Here is a 23,774-nt window from a genome sequence, read left to right on the forward strand (position 1 = left end):
AAGGGTGTATGTTTGACATTTACACTGCGCTGCCAGCTGCTCCGAGCAGTGCAGTCTTGGCTGTTCCCCAGGGACCTGCCGCATTTGTATGTGGGACCAAAGCGAGAGAAACTGCAGAGTCAGGCAAAGTTTCACATTCGTCATGGCCCAAATTCACCAGCAATAAAGCATTAGAGGAGAGAGTGCTTAAAAAAAAACCCCAAGGAATTCCCTGGAAAAGCTCAGAAAAACATTTATAACCAGGTGTTGGATCCACTACTGCAAAAAAAAACCAACCCAAAACAAAAAACAAAACCAACAACAACAAAACAAAACAAAACAAAAAACCAAAACCAAAACCATTACAGAATGATAAAATTAGACAGTCAGGATTTCTTAAAATGTATTACAGGGACTATATAAAGGCTCACCCACAGCAGATCCTGCCAGTGCAATGAACTGCACAAATAACATTTGGAGAAAGTCCCTTCCTGCCTATAGCCTGAAACAATCCACACTCGTTTACCTGACCAGAATAATAATCACCACCTTTCTGTTCCTCAGCTTCCTAATCTGTGAAATGAGGACAACACACAGCAATTCCTAGCAAGGTTAGTTGAAAGATCTTTTCTTAGCACTTGGAAAAAATTTGAAGGTTTTCAAGTGGTCAGGGTTATATTAATGAAGAATATACATGCAGGTGACATGTACCCAAAGTTTCACAGATGACATCCAGAAAGGACCTCAACAGATACCATCCAAGGACCATACCATTCCTGGAGTAAGCCTGTATCTGAGCCAGAGAGTATCTTCTCTCCTGGTAGACAGCTACTTGCGAGTGGAGAAGTAAAACCCATGCCAGATACAAACATCAAGCTCTGACTCACAGCTTCTTGGCTGGGAAGCCTTCCCGCTTGACTAAACATCACCTCTTCCCATTACTGCTTCCCCCACAATCTCACAAGGTGAAAAAGTCCCGTTATTGAGATAGATATATATATAGCCACCTCCCAATCCAGCAATGACAGCAGCCTACATTGCAATAGCTCTTCAGGAACTACTTTGGCCTTTCTGTCCCGTCTGCTGACTCATACAATCCTTTGCTCATGTGCTGGATTTATTTTTCCCCAGCAAGCATCACTGCTGCCTTCCCTACAACAAACTATGGCAGAGCTAATACTCTCCATCACATTGTTTTCCCAGGATAGAAGACATAAGCAGGACTCCTGAGGAATCAGTCTGCATTAAACCAGTAGCAAACGAGGACAAGGTAAGAAGAGAAGACAAAATCCCACAGGTAATGTCTTTTCACCTCAAACAGAAAGTACCACAGTGACAGCAAAGGCTAAAAGTCCACCTGGAGAGCAGGTGAGGTTTGCAGACAGTTTGAAATCAGGAGGAGCATTTGTCGTCGTTGTTGCTCAGTGGTCACCTTGGCCATACAGAGACTGGCACAAACCTACAGACAAGCTGGCACCCCCTCACCTCCTCTCTGCAGCTTTCCAGCCTAAGCCCTGACACCCTGGATATCTGGCAGATGGATAAGGGATGAGGAGGAGACAGGAGGATCTACAGTGCTCACTGGTTGTGTCTCTCTGTTATGTGGTCACTTCTCTGGAGCAATCCATGCTGAGCCTGGCACAGCGATTTGGAAACACTACCCAGGCAGGAAGGTAAAAAAATGGCTACAGTTCTTTTAGACCTAGACTCATCAATCACCACAGTTCACTGGTATATCTTGGGTGGTCTTGTTACCCCTTTCAGGGGTAATGGCTGCCCACCACTGTCCCTTGAATGACTGCGATTTTGGCTCTTTTAGCATTGCCAAACTTCATCCAAATTTTCAATGAAAAGAGTCTAATTCCATCTGAATTTTAAGATAAATTTGCAGCCTCCACAGGCTGATCACAGAAAGGGACATGAGGATGGGTTACCCCAGCACTGCTGCATAGAGTGCAACTAGGGCTTGTCTGACACAGTGAAGTGAGGACAAGGCTGAAACAAACTCCCTCCATAGTCGACAGACAAACAAGTTCCAAAGGAACATCTTCCTCATCAGGAAACATCATAATATCTCATATTGACATTAGGACCTTGAAAAGTCCTTCTCAGGGAGAAGGGTATATGTTCTCCTCACTAATGAAGGACTTTACAGTACAAAGTTGGGCTTTGGGTACTACAGCCCCATCTGCACCTCTCTAACCACCCTCATGTCAGCAAAGCCCATGTTTCTTTTGTGTATTAGGGTAGATCAAGCTGCTCCCTGGGTGTGGGCCAGACAAAGATAGGATGGAGGATGCTAGCCAGGGCATATATTACAATCTTAGAATGACATTAAAGCAACATTCAAGTTGCTTTGTAATATGCAATAATAAATATTATAGTCTTAAAACTACACTAAAAGAGCATTTTACACTAAAAGATCATTCACATGTCAAAGGCTAGGAATTAAGATGCTAATTTGAGCCAAGCACAGCTCTGGATGCTTTCATAGACATATGAGTTTAGGTATCTAATATTAACTTTTTTCCCCCTCAGGACCTGCATGGAGAGTGAATCACGATTTACAGTGGAGGAGTTAAGTGATTTGGAGTGTTGTCTGTAAGATCACTGTCTCATTTGTTGTAGAAATTGGAAGTGTGTCATAAATAACCCAGGGAACTGCAGGAGAGGGAAGGACAGTTCACTGTCAGGCAGCCTAATGCTGCCTTGGAGATCTGGTCCCTGATTCTCCTCTGTTTAATACTGAAAAAAAAGAGACTAAATATTCAGGCTTCTATAATGAGTGCTCCTGAAGTAGAACAATCTTTCTGCACTTCTTCTTCCTCACCAGCATTAAAAACTCACAGAAGAGGTGGGAGGATGGCTCATTCCTGCTTTTGAAGAGAACCAAGTTCGTAGAGCACACAAGGATGAAGTAGAAGGTCAGAGAGTTAATTATTAAACTGAAGAGCCACATTGAGGTTCTCATCTGTTATGTAGCTCACATAAAACAGAAAGTACACGATGTGAGCTTTACAGGGAAAAAGAAAAAATCCCATGAGATGGCAAACTGTTCTGCTCTCCCAGTGAATGACTGGTAGGAACAACACAGGCAAAGTCACAGAATCAGGAGGAAAATACTCCTGCGAGGTCTCTAGCCCAATCCCTGCACAAAGCTGAAATCAACCCAAGCTGCCCAGGGCTTATCCATTAAGTGCGTGAAAATATCCCCAGATGGAGATGACACAACCAGCCTGGTCAACCTGCCCCAGCACTAACTAGCTCACAGTAGGAAGTTTTTTTCTATTTCCAGTTGGAAACTCTTGTTTCAATTTATGTCTGTTTTTTTTGCATTCTCCCAATTTGCACTCCAGTAAAAAGCCTGGATCCATCTCCTGAATAACCTCTTTGTAGTCATTCGGTGGCTGCTATCAGTCAGTCTCCAGCCTTCAACTGTTCAAGGGGTTAATCCATCCCAGGTGAGTCCATCCCAAAACACTGCATTTGTCCTTGTTGAATTCCATGAGGTTCATGTCAGCCACAGCCAGTCCTGGCCCTCCTGTATGGCAGCCCTGTCGTCAAGCATATTGACTATTTCCCAAGTGTGGTGTTACTCACTAATTTGACAAAGTGAATTTCATCTCCTCCTCCACATTGTTGATAAAAATATTAAAAAGGAAAGGTCCTAGGATAGTTCCAGCCTGTTTCCTACCCAATTAGCAGTCCGCACATCTAGATTGTTGGTTCCTCTTGTGTCTTTGATAGAAGGATGCTGTGAGGGATCATCTCAAAAGCCTTACTGACATCGAAGAAGACAACATCCACTACCCTCTCCTCACCCACAGATCTACCCATCCATCCTTGCAGGCCATTATTTAGGTCAAGAATGATTTACCCTTGGTAAATGAACACTGGTCTTTACCAGACACCTCCTTCTTCATGTGCCCCGACACAGCTTCCAAGAGGATGTACTATATATGATCATACCAAGAACCAAAGGGATGATGACTAAACTAGGTTCTCAGATAATGTTTCTTGATTTTTTGAAGATGCGCTAGATGTATTTTGGAATAGGGATGTATTGCTACCTCATCCTTGTCAGGCAATTGCTCAGACCTATAAAACTGTCCTGAAGACACTCTGTTCCACCTGGCAGATTAGTAAGTGTTCATGGTATTAGGTACCACACACTGCACCCACAAATACGCACCAGGGTCCACAATGCTTTCTCCCACGCCCCCTCAAAATATAAAGGGTGCTGTAAAAGAGATCAACCCTGGCTTCAAACTTAAATTCCACCTAGATCCACAAATTCAATGAAGTATTTCAAGATTTGCAATAGGTGTTGTTGACCACAAGTTGGGTCCCTGCAGGGGAGTAAACTGCAGAAAAAACCAAAACCCAACCTCAGGATGAAAAATTACCTTGGGCTTTGCTTGGGTTTAGTCGTCATAATCTGTACTGTTCAGAGGTGTTCTTATAGCTCTCTTCTGCCTGTTTTTTTCTTTAATTAGGATTCATTTCAATTGAAATCTATCCAATTACTTCTAAATCAACTCATTCTCTTATCCTGCCAGCAGCAGTTTTCCAGTAAAGGCTCCCTGGTATTTTTTGCAGAATGCAGTATCAGTTGCCACACACCAGATCTTACAAAGCTCTGAAAACATAGATTTGAGATGCACCTTACCTTTAGGAAATCTTAGTAATAAATTCAGCACATTTCCTACAATGGCATCATAGAGAGTTTGACAAAAATCACTAAAGGAGGAAAAAAATTCCCACCATCTGAACATAGACTGATATGTAAAGTGATTTGCCTCTTACTTACAAAGAAGAAGAAGAAGAAGAAGAAGAAGAAGATCTACTTCCCTGAATTCCCTGGAGGTCTGGAAGGACAGAAATGAGACTCACCTTTTATTGTCCTCAACTCCTGCTGAAATGGTTTCTTTTATGTCAGCCAAGACATTATTGCTATTCCTGCAGCATCCTCCAGGCAGCCAGGCAATTAGGGCTCAATCCTGCAGCATGCTGAGCTGCTACAGGATGAAAGGGAGCTCACAAAGTGCTTTGCTAGAGCACAAAATACCTCACAAAAAATACTGTGTTCTCTAAAATTTGTACAAAATTTGCCATGACTTGGCATACAACTTCTTACAAGGACCATTCCTGTTGTCACCCCTCTAGGTCTGTTTTCCAGGAAATTCAAAGTAATTATGTCCTCATGATTTTTTTGCAGGGAACAAATGTCCAATGAGTTCATAGGCAAAGAGGATTTTTTTTGGTTCAAAGTACATGCCTGTTCATTGAGCCAAGAAGGGTAAACCATAGCCTGCACATCATTACCACATCTAACAGATACTCATGCTGTTCTAGTAATGTGAAATATTGAGGCACATCCAGACCAGAGATTCATAGAATGGTTTGGGTTGGAAGGAACCTTAAAAATTATCTAGATCAAACCATTTGCTCAAAGTTGTGGCAGAGCCAGCAGCCAAACTTCTTCGGATCTGAAAATATATTAATGCTGATGCTGCACTGTACTTTGCTCTCAGCTGCTATCTGAGTCACACCCAATAAAGTGCTGTGGCAGAGTAGAGCACCAGGTTGATTTTAATGAGATATGGGCAGAAATTCAGAACTAATAACTGCAGAGAAATCCCGTTAAATACCCTTTTAGAAAGAGAATGAGATTCTACCCATCTGCAGTCATAACAGGGAAAAATTGCAAGCACAGAAGCCTAGCTGAATTTTTTGCATGTAATTATAATCTGTCTTTCTAAATTCACCTTCTCTTTTCAAGGAGATCATATATTCTTCGCTTCCTGTCCCAAACTGTTTTCCAGTGACAGATTGCACTTGTGTTGTGCGTCTCTTACTCACTGGAGTTAATTACTTTTGGCTGACGAGGCTCTTCATGTTTTCCTGTCCTCAGAATCTGAACCACCCTTTAGTACAGCACCAACAGAGATTCCCCTTCACCACAGGCAATAGCAGATTTGGAGCAGGAGGTTGTCCCCATGCTCTGCAGAACCTTCCATCCTGCACAGCAGCCTTCTGTTGTCTCCAGAGAGTAAAAGTTTATTTAAGGTATCATCACCCTGCTGGACTGTTGGAATTTTGCATGGCTTTGTGGTACATCAGGAGCTCCACCTTGGGAACAACGAGTTTCTCTCCTGTGGCAACACACTTTCCTAAGGAGTCTCAAAACAGTAATTAACTAGGAGATATCTATTTGCAATCAGCCTAAATTTACCATATAGTAGTCCCTCCCTTCATTGAAATTTGTTGATGCTCTAGATCCACAGATCACTGTGGACCCTTTTCCTTTCTTCTGCAGTATTACATATTTCATTGTTCTTTTTTCCTCTGAAACATTATAAAGATGTTTGGTCACATCATACAATTCTATCAGCCATCTCCAAGTGACAACAGTGCTGGGCAGGCTGCCCTGTCTCAACCCATCTATCTTACCCACCCTACCCCGCTCTCTTATTCCTCTGGTGCTTCTTCTTTGATCCCTTTGATGCAGATAGACCCCCCACTCTTCTCTTGCTCTGTGTTTTTTGCTGTTAGGCACTCAGTCATCAAATTAAAAAAAGTCTTTGGCTGGATGTCAAAGTGATCAGTGCTATACCAAATAAAGCCTAAGGCTCTAACATTTCATCCTCTCTTTCTCCAGACTCCTCCTTCCAGCTCCATTCCTCCCCTCCAGTCAACAGCCACATACACACACTTCTAGTACCAACTGGTATCCTTTTCTAATAAAGCATCTCAAAACCATCACTAGTGTATTATCAGCCATCCTGGCACAGATACAGAAAGTAAGACACAAGGAATTAAATTGCTCTCTCCCGTTGCCTTCAAAACCAGCAGCAGAGAAAGGCACATGAGGCAGGGCTTGCTCTAACCACCAGCCAAGCAGTGACAAACTGCTGGCTCTATGGTTAAGCCCAGCAACAACCCCAGATAAAAATAACCCACCCCACTTGCTTTTTAATTCTCTGAATATATGTGGCACTGGAAGCTCAAAAGCTTTGTCCTGTCCACACTAGATAAGTTTTTCCCAGTTTCTCTTCCACACACCCCCCAGATGAAGGTATCTTCCTTTTTTACCCCCAAATGATTTCTGCTCTTCTCCTTGGCCAGAGCTCTCAGCCAGGGCTGTGCTACCCTACTTCCATAGGGCTTTATACTATGGATCCTGCCCGGATCCTGCACTGACCTTCAGGCCAACGTCCTTTCTATCATCATCCCTGGAGACTTTATATGTATCTACTGCGGAAAGCTGCTTGTTTTCTTGAAGGTATTTATAGCATTAATAGCACTCTTCTTTCTTCAGGTTTCTGTCTGCTTTTGTCTCTATATAGAAATTAAAACCCTGGATACAACCCAAGGAAAAACCATGTCCTGTTCACCAAAGCATACCGGACTGAGGGTGGATACTGCTGACGCTGGCTGGGGTTCATCAGACACTGCCTTATGGCTTCCAGATACAGAGATCTCCACTTTTTTGGTGGTGCCTTCAGGAAAACTGGGATATGATGCCCACTTAAGACCTCAGTTTCCCTCCAGCCCCCAACATCTTTGGCTTTGCATCAGCCAAGTTCAGAAACCAGGAATGCAAAGTGAGACCATGGCAAACTTTGCAGACTCCATCACAAGGATGCCCAAGGCATTTTGAGCCTCCTCCCCAGGGGAAAGCTCAGCTACATTCTTTCAGCCTGAGGTAAGGCATGTAGTTGAAATTTCTCTTCCACCAGATACAGCAGGGTATAGTTGAGTTCCCAAAGCATTTTGAAAACCTCAAAGCAGTGGCAAATATTCCAACATCTGCTTTTATCCCTCAGTAACACCAGCAAAGTCTAAGCCAGGGCAGATTTAACCTGAAACAGGGTTGGATCTCAACTAATCTGAATTTGACCACTTTTAGAGTCTTTTGGCTCCCTGTGGGATAGGAACACCCCTGGGTGTCTCTCCCTAGGTCACCTTGTCTGGAGAAAACCTGAACCCATCTTGGCCAGTTTCTTATAACAAGATGCTGCCTTGTAAACAGGTTTGCAAAGCCCTGCAGGCACCAGAGGAATGCACAAACACCCACTTCCCAGTGTTGGTCCTGTACCTCTCCCTCCAACAGAGCAGCCTGAGTCCTAAAAAGCCAAATCCTCAAGCATCCCACCTCCACCATTCCCTTCTGCATCCTGATCACAGCATCCCTCTCTCTGAGCATCTGTCTGGGAATCCTGAAACTTGGGCCTCTCTCCTGAACCCCTCCCTACAAGCATCCCTCTCTTGATCATCCTTCCTGCACCTCGACCTTCTGAGCAGCTCTTACTCCAACCATCTCTCCGGCATACCTCCCTCCAAGCTCTCTTCAAGCATCACTCCAAGTATCCCTCCCAAGCACCTCTACTGCTCCCCTTCCTCTGAGTATCCCTCCCTCGGAGCATTCCAGTTCCAAAGAACTCCATTCTGACCCCCAAGTACCCTTTAATCACAGCGTCTCCCTGCATCCCTTAAACAAGCTCCTGCATCCTGACTGCCAAGCATTCCTGCCTCTAAGCATTCATCCTCAACCCTTTCCTCCAAGCATCCCTCCAGCATCCCAACACCCAAGCATCCCAACTCCTGAGCATCCCGACCCCCAAGCATGCCTCCTGCACCCCTTTTCCCCAAGTACCCTTACTGCACCCCTTCCCCTGAGTAGCCCGTCTGCATCTCTCACTTCAAGCATCCCTCCTGCACCCCTCATTCCAAGCATTCCTCCTGCATTCCTTCCCCTGAGCACCCTTCCAATACCCTTCACCCTGAGTATCACTACTGAATCTCTCACCCCGAGCATCCCTCACCCTTCGCGTATCTCTCATCCTAAGCATCCCTCCAGCACCCCTTTTCCTGACTACCCCTCCTACACCCCTTCCCCTGAGCACCCTTTTTACACCATTCATCCCGAGTATCCCTCCTACATCCCTCACCCCGAACATCCCTTCTGCACCTCCTTCCCCGACTATCCCTCCAGCATCCCTTCCCCTGAGCATCCCTCCTGCATCCTGAGCCCAGATCACCCCTCCTGCACCACTTGCCCAGAGCCCTTTCCCCCCGTCCCCCTCCTTCCGACCACCCCAACCCCCGACCGCCCCCCTCCTGCACCCCTTTCCTTTCCCTCCCCTCCCCGCGTTACCTCCGGCCGGGACCGGGATGCGGCGTGGCCGGCTGCGAGCCGCAGTCCCGGAGCAGCGCTGGGAAGGGCCGGAGAGGCGGCGAACTACATCTCCCAGCGGGCCGGGCCGGGCGGTGCCGAGCCGTGCCGGGAGCGCCGCGCCCCCGCTTCCTCCGCCTCCCTGCGCCTCCCTGCGAGCGGCGGAGCTCGGCTGCTGGAGGGGGCGCAGGTGGGTCCCCGGCGGGGCTGGGGGGCGTGGGGAGGGCCGGGAGCACCCCCAGCGGAACTCCCCTAGGTGGAGAGACCGAGGCACGGGGAACAAGCGGGGACCGGCGGCTGGGAGCCGCGCTGCTGGTCCGCTGTGAGATGCGGGAAGGATGGGTGAGCCGCCTCTGAGCGGGGCGAGGTACGGGGTATTTCTTTAGTATTGTAAACTAATTTAATAGTGTGAGCGCCTGGCTGTGTTAGGTGAGCCGTACCTAAGGTTGCCCTTAACAGGGTCAGGCTCAGCGCCACTCTGCAAACTTTGCATTCCCCCACCCCCTTCCAATGAAAGATCTCCGAAATTTAAGGATTCACAGCACATCCTGTATGCCCACACCGGGGACATGCTGCCAGCTGGGTCCGGCTGGTCAATGGCCGTGAGCTGTACCCTGCAGAGGGTCTAATTCTGCATGGTACCTACCTTGTTACTGTGATTTCTGAGTGGGATTTGTTATCGTGCAACTGCATCTGTGCCGGGAATTAGCTGCCCTTTCACTGCAGGGGTGCTCTGGAAGTGATGGTGTCATTGGGAGATGGGGTGGAAACTGGATTGCTGAACCACTCTGTGTGTGTGAATCAAGCAGTATGCAGGTGGTGGGCTACCACGTGTGCAGATGAAGTGGTCCAGGAAGGGAATAAAATGGTCCATGAAGGAAATAAAAGAGTATCTGGATGATACTCCAGGGGTGCCAAGTGATACTTATGTGGATGCCTGGACATGACAAACACTGAAAATCTTTGCCAGAACTGGCAAAGTTGGTATATTGGACTGTACAAAGGGTATCATCTTGGAAGGAAAAGTGATGCTCCCCACTGCCATGAGACCCCACAGGGGCTCCCTCCTGGCTGCCGGTGGCAGTGCCCTCCTGACAGTCTGCACTGCCCACCCAGCAGCCCCTGAGCCTACCGGTGTCGAAGGTCACACCAGGAGACTGCCGAGCACTGCAGCACTTTGACTTTTATTCTCCAAACCTCGCTGCAGCCGCATCTCTCTGGCTCTGCACTCCCTCTTCCCCCTCCATCTTGTTGTCAGCCGTTCTTCTTCAGTAGCACTTAACTTTCATTTCGTTCTCCTCCTCCCCGCTGTTCACTGCTGATTTTGTTCCTCTTCTCTCAGGAGGAACCTGACCTTTGTTTTATATTGCTCCTTGCTCTTATTAACTGGGCACCAGCTGTATTTTCCTACCCCTGCCTCCCTACCCCCTCCTCTTTTTGCTTAAATTCAGCAGCTGCAGAGACCCTGCAGGCAGCCTTCTGCATTCGGCTGCATCCCTAAGCAGGCAGCCCAGGAGATGCTCAAGGGCATCGAGGTGCAGGTCTGGGAAGGGGTGAACACACAGCATCATCACATCCACAGCAAACCAGAGTTGTTGTGGAACTCTCGGTCACGCTTTCCCATTCTTCATGCGTCTCATTGCCAGAGCAGAGTTTCTGTGTCTAAAGAAGTACGGCCAGAAAATTAAATGTACATAAATATAAATAACTGGCTGCGCTCCGAAGGTGGATTGTCAGCGTGTCTACGGCCAGGTATTGCAGCCGCCGGCAGATGGATACCAATCCTATCGTACAGGGAGAAAGGAAGGGTGACCCGTCGTTTCCTGCCTCACGCCTGCTGGGAATTTGAGTCCCCTCCCAGAGCTGGTCACAATGTCCCCCGTGCCAGCTTCGGGGTGAGCGGCCTTTCCCCAAACGCCTGCTGGAAATTTCCAGAGACATCACAGCAGTCCCGAAACAAAAAGCTGCTGTGCCTCCCCGCAGGCGCTGCATTTTGGGATCTATTGCTCCTGGCAGACACACCATGCTCTGCTTCACCGACCGAATTTTAAGCTTCTAAATGCTGCATTATTGGAGGGGTTGATATTAAGTGTCCAAAATCAGGTGGGTCCGTCCTGCAGCGATGGGAAAACGTGGGGTTTCCTCTGTAAGATTACTGTAAATAAGCATATAGGCTACAGAAACTATTGCAAATGTTTAACCTTCTGTAGCTGAGGATGAGCTAAGTATATGTGCATCAGGCATACGTGAAGGGAGGGTGAGTCTGTGCTTGCAATGGATTTTGTCCAAAATTCTTCCTAAAGTTCAGCTCTCATTGACACCTACTGTCTGCTGAAAGCTAGTAAGTGGTCAGTTGAAGTGGTTTTTTTTTTTATCCCATAAATATTTTTGTTTGTTTGTTTCTCCCCCCCCCCCCTTTAGTTCTTTGATTATTATTTTTATCTTGTCTTTCATGGAGTTACTTCTAGGCTTCAAACTGCCTGGTCTGCAGCCTCGTAACACAGTTGGGCATGAGCTCAGAGCTGAGGATCTGGATTTCCTCCGCAAAATCGTCCCCTTGAGAAGGGACAAGGCACAAAACTGCTCTGCAGGTAGAGTCACAGCAAGTGCTATGGGGCTAGCTGTACCTAGATGTGGAGTTCTCAACTTCATTACTGTTTGGGTTTTTTTGCTCAAGGCTTGAATGTTTTGTAGAAACTGGAGTTCTTACCTCAAACCAAAACATGTGTTTCAGTAAGACACAGTAGAGCAAAGGGATACATGCTGAGTGTAGGGAAAATGGGGCATGACCTAGAGCAGAACAAGCATTGTGCAGGAGGAACATCCTTGCCTGATTATGTGTTCACCATTAATATGCTCTAATGGAGCAGACTGGAGCCCCATCCTGCAACAACCATCTTTTGCTGAATCCCATTTAGAGTTTCCAGCAGCCATTACAGGTGCCCAGCTATTTCTTTTCTCCTACCTCCTTTTGAGCTGAAATCAATCCTGCTCCTTCTAAGGCAGAATTACTTCCTATAAAGCATTACCTAATCTGTCTCTTGTAACATTTATCTACTTGATGTGGCTTTCACCAGCTCTCTTGGGCAATACTCAAAAAGCCAGAGAGGTTTTTAGTCTGGCTGCTCTTCCTGATGCTTAGCAGAAATGGTCCCTGGTTTGCTTTAATTTTATTGCCACTTAGGCATTCTTCATTGTGCCAGCCTAAATAATTAATATCTTTTTTTTTGTTTTTGCTGTGTATGTTTTTTGTGGTTCATTTTTACTCCTCAACTATTTATATGGAAGCTGCACATATTTCACTGTCTTAAATAGAGGTTTTCAAAGTTTTGGTTGTGGAGGGATATTTTACAGGTGAGCTATTGAAGCCTACACTATAAAATAAACCAGCAGTGCAATATATAATATACATAAACTTCTGAGGCACTGGTACACTGGACAGAGAACCTGTTGCTGCCCTGTCCCTGGAAGTGTTCAAAGCCAGGTTGGATGGGGCTCTGAGCAACCTGGTCTAGTGGAAAGTGTTCATGACCATGGCAGGGGGGTTGGAATGAGATGATCTTTAAGGTCCCTTCCAAACCAGGCCATTCTATGATTCTGTGATTCTATGAAATTAAAACCATTAGAAATAATGACTGTGTAAACAGTCATGTATCACTACGTCTGGCAGCAAAAGACCCTATTGGTGTCACAGCAGATGTTAACTTGTATTTCAGGGGATGCTACAACTTCTAATGCCTTTAATGCCATGTGTAAGGGCTTCAGAGGCCATAAGCAGCCTGTGGGATGGATTTTGGAAACCTTAACAACTCATCATGATCACCTCCTACCAAATTACAGATTTTTCTTGCTTTGTTGCTCTGTGTTTGTTTAATCTCATTAATTCAATCCTCTGAATGACAGTAGGATGCCTGTTACTGCATCTTGGGCATTGCCTCTGAAATCTGAAAGGATTAATTCTTCTTCTGCAACATTTGTAAAGTGAAATCTGTGTTTGCAGTCAATTTCTTTTCCCAATAAAAATCCTGTTATAAATTGTCTTCAGATAGATTGATAGATATAAATATAGATACATATATCTTTTGGCAACCATATAAACATATCTATAACTTTAGACTTTACAGTAGACTGCATTTTTTGGCTAAAAAGGATAGACTACAGCTGTATACATTTTTCAGAGTGGTTAAATACGTAATATTTGTGCCATTTGTTTACATTTTACTTATGTTGGCAAATCATGACTGAGACTTCTTTTTTGGATGATTACTTGTATACTTGTGGGTTTTTGCCAAGTTGGGTGAAACAGGCACTCAGTTAAATTATGTATACAGAATTTTATTTATTAGCTAATTAAAGCACTCTTAAATGTGATGAATACAGGAGAGGGAAAATAAGCTTATCCAAAGCTGTTCTACATTCAAAATGATTAGGCAAACGAAGTGGTGTGATAATGATGGTTCTAAATACATGAAGGCATCAATAAATGAAATCATGTAGATTTTATCATTTGACATACTTTCATACCTTCCCTCTGCGTCAACCCCCATTACTTTCCCAGGTTCAAACCAGTTATTTGCTGAACTAAACTCGTGGGGTAGAAGGTTGTTACAGAAATGTTCTCTATGCAGGTGTTGAGGATGCTCCTGTGAGTAAAACCCAACTTAAAATTTACAAGCCCTGGTCAGTTGAAATGCTCAGATGCTCACAGACAGCTTCTATTCAGCAGTTTGACTTTTTCATAAAGTTAACCACTGCTAGTTAAGCACAAAATAAATCTTGTGTTCTTTGGCAAAATTCACATCTTCAGCTCTCAAATTAGATCTCTAGCTGATCTAATTTGAATGAATTTTAAGTGCTACTTGAGGAGGGGCTACACAAAAGACTTTACTATAATTCTCTGCATCCAAGAACCATAACCCAATTTGTACTTGTCCTTAGTGACTGCAGGTTATAGAATCGTACTGTTACAGAATGGTTTGGGTTGGATGGGACCTTAAAGATCATCTGGTGCTAACCTGCCTGCCATGGGCAGGGACACCTTCCATTAGACCAGGTAGCCTCCCACATCCAAGATCAGATGCTCTTGGTACCTCCTCTTTGTGGAAATGCCACCAAGCAGATGTGATTTTCATGCTGCATTCTTGGACAATCTTTATATTGTATTAGCAAAGTACCTAGGCTTGATAAACCAGGGTAGGGACTGCAAATGCTGGTTGGATGAGCAAAGAGAGAAAACTGACAACTCATTTCATTTTAATTTTTAGAAGTTAATAAAAAACATTTTTTAATTAAAAAGTTTGTATGAAGAAAAGCAGCAAGGACTGACTTTATTTCCCCAGCTACTGTCAAGTATGTTGGTTGCTTAATGCATTAAGTCCAGGTTGATGATAAATGCAGTAGACACAGGGGTGCTCATCTGTGCTGAAGTTTCGGGTCTTCTAAGGTTCCCAGACTATCAGATTCATCTTCGTACTGTGAAGAAATAAACCTCTAAGTAATGGGATGAATTAGGCAAAAGCAGATGATTAGGAATGACAGCTGGGGAATAGTTATCCTGCAGCCTTATCCATGGGCCAGATGTTTGCGTCATAAATGTTTGAAATTTAATCTAGTGCAGGGGCAGTGGAGAGGTTCAAAATAAAAGCAGGCTGGTGTCCTAGGAGACTGAAATCCAGCTTGTCTGCAGACTGTAAAACAGCCATAAGCAGAACAGGCTGGCCAGGGCACGTGTCTGAGCAGTGCCCAGAGGTGGGAGAGGAGCAGAGCCCCCATGCTGAGGGAGTAACGCCATGTCTGCCAAGTTCTGTGCTACTACACCCACAACTTTTCCAACACCGGAGCTTAAAGCTTGGGCAGATTTCTGATACTGTTGCTGGCAGCATAGATATGGTCTTCAGCTTTGAAGAGTTCATGTTACTGCCATATTTTGTTGGCAGCCTCCCTTTTGGACTGCTGATAAAGAAAACAGTTACAAGAGATTTTAATATTATCTGTTCAGATTCGACTGAGCTGTCTGCTTCTCATTCAGGCTATTAGCCAGTGAGGCTTTGGATCAGAGTAAACCTAGGGTGGATGATGAGTTTGAAATGAAAATCTGTATCTTTGGACCATACGGTGGTCTTTAGGTTGTGACTCTTGACCATGGGCTTTGCCAAGTGAAGCCTTGTCAGAGACACAGCAAAGAAAACATCTCACTCCGCATCTGGCTAAGGCTGGCCAAGAGCATGAGAAACTAACTCTCATGGTGTAGATAAACAGGCTTGGTCTCAAAAATCTGAAAGCTTCACCTATGAAGAAAGAACAGAAAAACTGAGGTTGTTTAAAGCAGCCTGAGGAGCAGCAGAGATTAGAAGGAATGAATGTGGTCTATGGAGTCACTGTCAGTCCTGCTTCTACAGCCTGTGTGATTTGCAGGGAGGTGTAGGGAAGCTTCTGTTTGATGAAACGTGATAAAAAGTAAAACCCATTTTATTTTTTGGAAATGCCTGATTGTGCTTGTAGCAATGTTTTTACAGACGTATTGCAAGCCCTTAGGGGAAAAAATACATGGCAGCCACTTGTGCTACAGAATTAGATCAGTTAAAGCCTCCATGTGATCAGGTTTAAACAGCTCTTGACTCTAAATTGGCTAGAAGTCTTCAAGAGTGGGAAGAATGCTGAGACTACAGTGCTAAGGAGAGCTTAGCACTGGAACAAGTAGTTTTTTCTGGAGTATATTTGGCTGAGGTTAGTCACAAGGAGGGTCTTTGGTCATGGGCGTACACAGGGTGTTGTGTTGATCTATGCACGCATCTTTATTTGCCAATTTGTCAGATACATGGGACTAAGGGATACACAGGCAAAGCACTCTGGATTTAGAGATCTGCATCTTTCCATTATTGTGCACTGGGATATAGGCTGTGTGCCAAGGGCTAAAGAACAAAGTGGAATGTTAGTCTTAAACTAGAAGTGCAATACAGATTCTCATTTGACTTGTAATTAGCTGCCCTAGGTTGGATCAGTTTTTCTTAGCAAAATATGCTGCTGTCTAGAGACGTATTTGTTTTAGGATGCCATTAACACTACTATTTCGATTTTAGCAGCCATAAAAATTGATATTTCAGCACAAGATGACCTTCTTCCTATCTGTGTTTTGCTGTGATTCCAGAGCTGATAATAATGTGTAGTGTCTATGATTATTCCATGACTAGTTAGGAAAATGCCTGCACTTCAGTTTAATTTTAAGGGAGCTGCTTCGCAGCTTTCTGTTGAATAGTTGCTATAGCAAGAGCTACTTCCTGCCTCTGCAAGCAAACACTGGTGAGTTTCTTGCTGAACTGTTGATTGATTTGGATTCAGCAAACAAGGGAAAACAGATTTGCAGGTCCTCACATAGCAGGAATTGTGGCCCACCTGTGCAAGACAGCTGAGCTGATCTGCAATGGAGAGGGCTACATAGCTCCTTTCTCTTTCCTTGCCCCAGCCCCAGCATTGATCTGGTTCCAAGATATAGCTGAAACATATGCTGAATAGAAAATGTTGGGTTTTCTCCTTAAACTGGCTCACTGTGGGGTCAGACAAGTGCCAGAGATGGCATAAGGGAGAAGGACTGTATGGTGGAGTGCCAAGGGAGGTCATGTCCCTTCCTAAGGCAGTGATGCTTAACTGCGCCTTAAAATCGCATCCTCAGTTTGTCTCAGCTGATTGCAAAGGAGCCATGAGGAAACAACATCAACTGGGATATGGCCCAAATTAATCAGAAAATGTTTTCTAGGGTAAAACACATTGGAAGGAGGAAGCCGGGTGGGTTATTTTACTGTTGTGTGCTTATGGCAGCAACTGCTCGCTGTGTCAGGGGATTCTGCTTTAATCATATCCTCAGATACTATGGATGATGTTGGGATGTGTCCAGTTCTTGTCCTGTCCTGTTTTGTCCCCTCTAAATTCTGTATTCCTGACGGAAATGGGATCATATGAGCCTAGGACATAACTCTTGCTTTGAAGTCAGCCACCACTGTAGGCATCGATGGGAGAGATTTCACTTTTAGTATGATTATAAAGTTTTGGAAGACATATGTTTCTGGCACTAAACTGAACTAACAAAGTCCTGTTCAAATCTGTTAGGAGAAAAAGCATCCTTATGCTTGTTCTCAAGATACAACCTCCAAAAGTAGTTCCCTATTTCTAATTTCTATGATAAATTCTTGCCATGTGGTTACTTTTATATATTTAGGACTCCTTATCTCTGTAGTTTAACCTTTCAAAAAAGTCAATGCAACTAAATGTGTTGTGTTGGATTTTTTTTTAATTTTTTTTTTTAGAGTTAGTCCCAGCATCGTGACTTTTCCATCATGTCAGAACCTATCACGCTCAATGTTGGAGGAAAACTCTATACCACCTCTCTGTCCACTCTGACTAGCTTTCCAGACTCCATGCTGGGGGCCATGTTTAGTGGGAAGATACCAACCAAGAAGGACAGCCAAGGCAACTGCTTTATTGACAGAGATGGCAAAATCTTCCGCTATATCCTGAACTTCCTACGAACTTCCCACTTGGACCTCCCCGAAGACTTTCAGGAAATGGGCTTACTTCGACGGGAGGTGGATTTTTATCAAATTCAGCCGCTGATTGAGGCCTTGCAGGAAAAGGAGGTAGAGCTTTCTAAAGCAGAGAAAAACGCCATGCTCAACATCACCCTTGATCAGAAGACCCAAACCGTTCACTTCACCGTCCGAGAAGCACCCCAGATTTACAGCCTGTCTTCCTCCAACATGGAAGTGTTTAGTGCTCATATCTTCTCTACATCATGCCTGTTCCTGAAGCTTCTGGGTTCCAAACTTTACTATTGCTTCAACGGAAACCTTTCTTCAATATCCAGCTACCTGCAGGACCCCAACCACTTGACCTTAGATTGGGTGGCAAGTGTGGAAGGCCTTCCTGAAGAGGAGTACACCAGGCAGAACTTGAAGAGACTCTGGGTGGTGCCAGATAATAAGCAAATCAATAGCTTCCAGGTGTTTGTGGAAGAAGTGCTGAAAATAGCCATGAGTGATGGTTTCTGCATAGATTCTTCTCATCCTCATACTTCAGATTTCATGAATAATAAGATTATTCGCCTAATTCGGTATAAGTAGGAATGGCTGTTTATTGTGGTGCAGGAAGCATGGAGATAACACAGGTTTAGTGTTTCCCTTTAAAACACACAGCCTAATTCAGAATCATGCTTATCTGGATTAAGAGTCACTAACAAGGAGATGATTTTCCTTTAATGTACTTACCAATACGACCTTTCAGAATATGTCCATATTCTAGATGGAAGCAATGTTGTCTAGCGCCTGAATTAAGGACTGGTTCTGTCTCTGCTGCCCCCTCTGACCTGCTGTACAGTTGTGGGGAAAATCACCAAACTTCCCTCCTTTCTACTTTTCCCAGTCAGAAAATGGAAGTGATCTCTAGCCTGTGTTGCAAGGAGATGTGAGGGTTCAGTAATCAAGGTTTGGAATGTATCTGGAGAACAGATGTGGTGAAAGATGCCATGGAGCTGCAGCACAGCAGACAGCCCTAGGACCGAATTTTCCATGTCTTGTTGTATCACCTGTGCGGAACATCCAAGAAGCTTGATTGAATCCACAGATAAGAAGCCTCCCACGTGCACTCAATACAGCTGTAAAGGATGGTGCAAACTGCAAATGAGTAAGGGATCCTATCTCCCTGGGTTCAACAAAGGACTTCTCTAACCATCTGAAGTTGCCTTGTGTTTTTTTTCTGAACCCTGTGAGGAAGCCCCTGCTTTATTCTGCTTTCAGGGAAGCCATGTTGGAATAATGTGACTGGCATTGAGAACAAACCAAGGAAGCCATAGAAAAGAGAATGGTGTTCTTACAAACAAAGAAGATTAAACTTTTACATTCCAAAGGCATCCAAGACAACTAGTCCTTTTCTTTCTCTTGTAGTGTTAATATTTGTCTGGAGGATGCTGCTGAAACTTTCTGAGATGAAGACAGATTTTGGGGCAGAGGCCCCCAAATGTCTTCTAAGCATTTGAGCCTCTTCTGGCCTTCTTTTGGGCACATCTCCCTTCAACAGTGTCTGCAGTGCATCACATGCTCTCTGGATAGGATGGATTCCATTTGAAAAGACAACATTCTCATCAGGTTACACCTAGTATTTTTCATTACAAAAACAGAGGCTCACTTTTCCTATCCTGGTACATTGAGCATTTTTTTTTTTTTTAACATCCGTGTGAAATGGTCAGGTCACTAAATAGCATTTTCCTCACTTGCTTGGCTTCAGTGTCAGGTTGCCATAGGTAAGGCAGTGGGAATCCAGAGGTGACGACAATGGTCACCTACACACCTGGTCTGTGCTATAATGAAGATTATAATTCAGTAGCTGTATATCGTCTCTAAACATCATTTGTGCCACATTCAAGATGGTTCTTTCTCAACTAATTATGTTTAAAAGTATCTTAACTGTATTTCCCTAGCCAGATGGCTATGAGTACATTAAAGATCCTCTGGAACATTTTCTGGTGTCTTTAATGAGATAAAAGGGAAAATGCAATAACCAAGTTTTGCATTTAGAATTTTAGCACTTCCAAAGGTTCTTAGCACAGGGCTGCAAAGAACATTACTCATGTTCTTGTTTCCCAAAGTAACTAGTCTGTCATTACATTAAGCTGACCTGTGAACAAGCATAAAGAAGCTCTTTTTCTTGTAAAAAACAGTGAGATCAGTATTTCTACTGTCCCAAGCTGTAACTGCATGAACAACACAAATCAGCATGCTGATGGGAAAAATGCACATTCTGCAGCTCTTGTCAGCCTGTTACAGACCACTGCCCTTTGTCTGACTTGGTGCTAAACCAGCATGATATACATGGGACCATGTTGCCAGAAAGTACTTACTGGGCTTGAAGCCCTCAAAACCATTAAAACTGGCAAATACTGTGAATTTTAAGCACTGCAGACAGGATTTTGTGGCCAGATTCTGGCTTGAGTCACCATATTTATCTAGCTTTAGTTGCATTAGGAAGAACTTTTTTTTCCCCTCATCTGCGTCCTGAATTATAAAGCATGTGTTTGCCACTCAGCTGGACATTCACAGAGATAACTGTGCTGTTAATATGATTATGATCTGTAAAATGAACCCTCTTTGATCAAATCTATGCCTTGAAATAGATACGCCTTTGCTGAATTTATGATAACATAGCTTTTGGGGACCATTGACAGTATTTCTTTTCAACCCACATCCTTGAGAGTAGATTTTAAATGATCTTTAACAGGAGTTCTTCTATGTCATGACTAAAGTAATACTCACCTGTAGGAATTTGTTTCCTCTCAGCTTGAGTATTATGAAAGGTAAGAGCAGTGGGCATAAATCTCATTTGGAGGTGGGGGGGGAAGTCTGATCTACACCCTTTAGAGCTCTGGATCAGTACTACTCCATTCTGTTTCAGCAAAATAAAAATATTGCCTAGGGGAGTTGAATCATTACTGCATTTTCTGGTGAAAGGTGAATAAAAGAAGTCTCTAAAAGGAGAGAACTGAACTCAGATCTTCACCTGGAGTGCTTTTAAGCCATTAGTCTCTTATGCAAAAGATGGATGACTTGAATACACACTTATTCATGCTCATGTAACTAAATCAGGAAAAGGTAGAGCTGGCCACAAATCTGTCATTTATTAATACATAGAGAGATGAAAAATATCTCTCTTCTTTATGTAGATAAATGCAAAACTTCCAACCAGTATAAAGACATGAGTGAAGCCAGGCTTCGGGGGGAACAGAAAAACTCAAGGTACCTCTAAATTGCTAAGCTCAATAAACATCTTTATGTATGCAGTACTATTAATGCCACAGCCATTCTGTGCTAATGGAGCACGGGAAACAGGCAGTGAGTGAATCACTGGTGATTGCAGGCAAACATATGTTCTATGCAGTTGCTATTTCAAACTACACACTAAGCTAAATCTATAGCTGCTCCCGAATTTTGCAGTCTGTGAGTTACGTTATAATGACTGTTTATAGGAACGTTCTCTCTCTAAAGCATTTGTTTGCATTTTATCTGGATAGCTGTTTTTTGTTTACCTTCCTTTTCTGAGCCCTAGAGGCATAACTTGCTTTTGTTTACCAGTGAACAGCACTGATAATGATTCTTCTCAAGAGTTTTCTTGAATTATGGAGAAGCAAACATGCACAAAGCCATTTTAAGTGCAGCACAACCCCACCACTAGTCATGAAATGCACTTAGCATTTATTAGCAGTAACATCTAAAAAATATTTCACTGTTGAGTGGAATATTCACTCTCTGAACAAATAGGTGGTGTTTTTTCCTGAAAAGGATCTAGTGACTTTTTTCCCCTTAAAGCTTGAAGAGTGTTTCCTTCTACATCTTGGTGCATAACTCCTGGTTCTGCCATATGCCTGTCTCTGTCAACCTTTGTGTACAAAATGAGGCCAAGTCCTGCAATTTTTTTTAAATGGTCTCACTTTTTTGGTGGTTTGTTTTGTATTTTCGTTTTTTTTTAATGGCTACTGAATAGAGCATTCAGTTGTGTTAGAGCAGAAAGATACCAGAGTTAGGGCAGATGATAAACAAGTTGTTAGCTGTAGTCTAATGTCATTTTCAGGCCTGGACATGTGCATAGCAGTGGTATTTCTTATATGACAGAATTATTCTGAAACATCTTAATGGAGTCCAGAAAGAAACATTTGTGGATTTCTCTATGTGTTTTGAGGCTCGGTAGCTCTTAAATATCTTAAATATTTAATGATATGTCCAGTTATAATCAAGGGACTGAAACTATACATAAATATTAAGACATAAATATACTTGGTTTATACAACTGTTAAGAGTCAGGAGGAGTTGGTGGGAGGAGTGATTGCTGCTGCAGTTGATGGTGAGGAAACAAATAGTTGTAGAAATTTAGATCTGAAAGAATTCACACGTTAACAAGAAATCCAGGATTTAGTAGGGAGAGTATAGAAAATCTTGATGTGTTCAGGAAAAAAACCCCAGCAAGATAACAATAGAGACAAAAATTTTGCTGCAAGAGGCTATAATTAGAATGATTCACTAGTCCTTTCCAGTTTTAATCTCCTATTATGCCTCTTAAATATGCCAAGAGTTATGCTAGTAACTTCTCAGGAGCAGGCAGCTTTGCTTCAAATTGCATGTACTTCAAATCACCAAAGAGTTGCACTGCTGTAAATACCATATTATAGCTGGGTTGTTGAGTATTAACTGCTGCTTGAGTTCACTTGCAGTAAATACCTGCAATCAATCAGATTTATTCCCACTCTAGGAGAGGCTGGTGGAGTCCATATGTAAGGTTGATGGGAGTGATAAATACTGCCTTCAGCCATAGAAGGAACATACTGAGGAAAGTAAATTTAGGATCTTCTGACACTTCACAGATAAATGGAGAAGTTATGAAGAAGACTCCTTTGAGGAGTTTTATTTTCACCCCATCCCTTTGATTTTGGTGTCACTGCTCAGAATTTCAATACATTTTGAAATATTTAAGTGTCATTCTGCATCCACACATTGATGGACACAAACATGCAGGGTACAAGCAGTGTTAATATGTGGCCCTCATAGTAAAAGTCTTGTATGTGAATTAGTACAGGCAGTCATACAGATATTCTGTTCAAGAAGGGCGGGACAAAGCATAAATATCCAGATCAGGGGCTCAGATTCACTTAGGAATAACACAAGGAATGGCTTCCATATGAATTCAGAAAAAAGAAAGGAGCTATAGGGGAGGGCTATATCTAATAATTCCTTTTCTCCTCCTTCTCTTGGCATTCCCCTCACTATTTTCTTGCTCTAACTCCTAACTGTAGGATTTTCCCATTGATCAGAATTTCGGCCCCAGTTCACTAAAAGCCATGCTTTGGAATCAGTAGTATTTGAAAAGTGTCAAAAGTTGGTCTTTCTTTCTATCCACTTTTATAGAAAGCCTGAGGGCTATCACATTAAAAATCTGATTGCATTTCTCTGCCTGTAACTCTTTTGTGAACTGTTACTAATGTGTATTTTAGAAAACAGTAAATAAAATGTGAATGAAGCAAGAGATGCTCTGTCTGACATATATTTCTTGAGAAAAAAGCATGCAGTGAAGTTTGCTGAATCGGTAGCTTTTCCTTTCTCTAATGATTTTACATAGTGCATCATTGCAATGCTTACCTCGACCTCTCTGTGGCTGAGAATTGTAGGAAGCTCCCCAAAAATTAATGCAGTTGTAGAAAACTTGGATGAACAAGCCTTCAGAAATAATCAAAACATTTTAAAAGCATTAGCTCATTTATGTTTCAAACGTTTATAAACAGAGAATTCATTTTTCCAGTGAAAACCCTTCTTAAACCCTAATGCTTTTGGATTTGTCTCTAGTCCCTGAGTTTGAGCAAACCATAATATATTGCTACTGTACAGGAAAATACAAGTTGAAGATATCTGTGTGATTCCATGCAGCTCCTACAAGGTTCTATTCCTAAATTCATGAAGATTTGCTGTAAGGAAGCGAGAAGGCATCAGCCTTCTGCAGGGTATGCATCTACCCTGCAGGCTGGGAGGAAGGTACTAAAAATTGAGCTTTTTCCTCCAAAAGAATGCTTTGTACCTGGAAGCTGACTCAG

The 23,774-nt window shown here is 43.4% G+C and overlaps 2 protein-coding genes across 6 annotated transcripts in view; one reads left to right on the plus strand and one right to left on the minus strand.

Moving 5' to 3' along the window:
* The window catches only part of USP35 (ubiquitin specific peptidase 35), a 28,407-nt gene extending 17,851 nt beyond the window's left edge, over window positions 1-10,556 (minus strand). The window contains exon 1 of one of the 2 annotated variants that reach the window (XM_027677574.1): window positions 9,804-10,556. The gene's annotated coding sequence lies outside the window, so the exon portion shown is untranslated. Of the gene's footprint in view, window positions 1-9,139; window positions 9,238-9,803 lie in introns of those variants that run through there. The other variant, XM_027677573.1, reaches the window with a different exon arrangement.
* KCTD21 (potassium channel tetramerization domain containing 21) lies at window positions 9,289-23,209 on the plus strand. Of its 4 annotated transcripts, none has more exons than XM_027677575.1 (2): window positions 9,289-9,347; window positions 17,458-23,209. In XM_027677575.1, exon 2 carries the CDS (start codon window positions 17,488-17,490, stop codon window positions 18,268-18,270), a length of 783 nt encoding a protein of 260 aa, XP_027533376.1. In that variant the 5' UTR covers window positions 9,289-9,347; window positions 17,458-17,487; the 3' UTR covers window positions 18,271-23,209. The 4 variants fall into 4 exon arrangements, with proteins under 4 accessions (XP_027533376.1, XP_027533379.1, XP_027533377.1 ...); XM_027677578.1 differs by lacking the exon at window positions 9,289-9,347 and adding an exon at window positions 9,472-9,524; XM_027677576.1 differs by lacking the exon at window positions 9,289-9,347 and adding an exon at window positions 11,022-11,246.
* The last annotated feature ends 565 nt before the right edge of the window (window positions 23,210-23,774 follow it).

This window comes from Neopelma chrysocephalum, unplaced genomic scaffold (assembly GCF_003984885.1).
Source record: "Neopelma chrysocephalum unplaced genomic scaffold, ASM398488v2 Primary Assembly neopelma1_43, whole genome shotgun sequence".
Lineage (NCBI taxonomy): Eukaryota > Metazoa > Chordata > Aves > Passeriformes > Pipridae > Neopelma > Neopelma chrysocephalum.

Coding starts and splice junctions, on each gene's coding strand:
- KCTD21 (XM_027677575.1), top strand. CDS start 17,488: ATGTCAGAACCTATCACGCTCAATGTTGGAGGAAAACTCTATACCACC.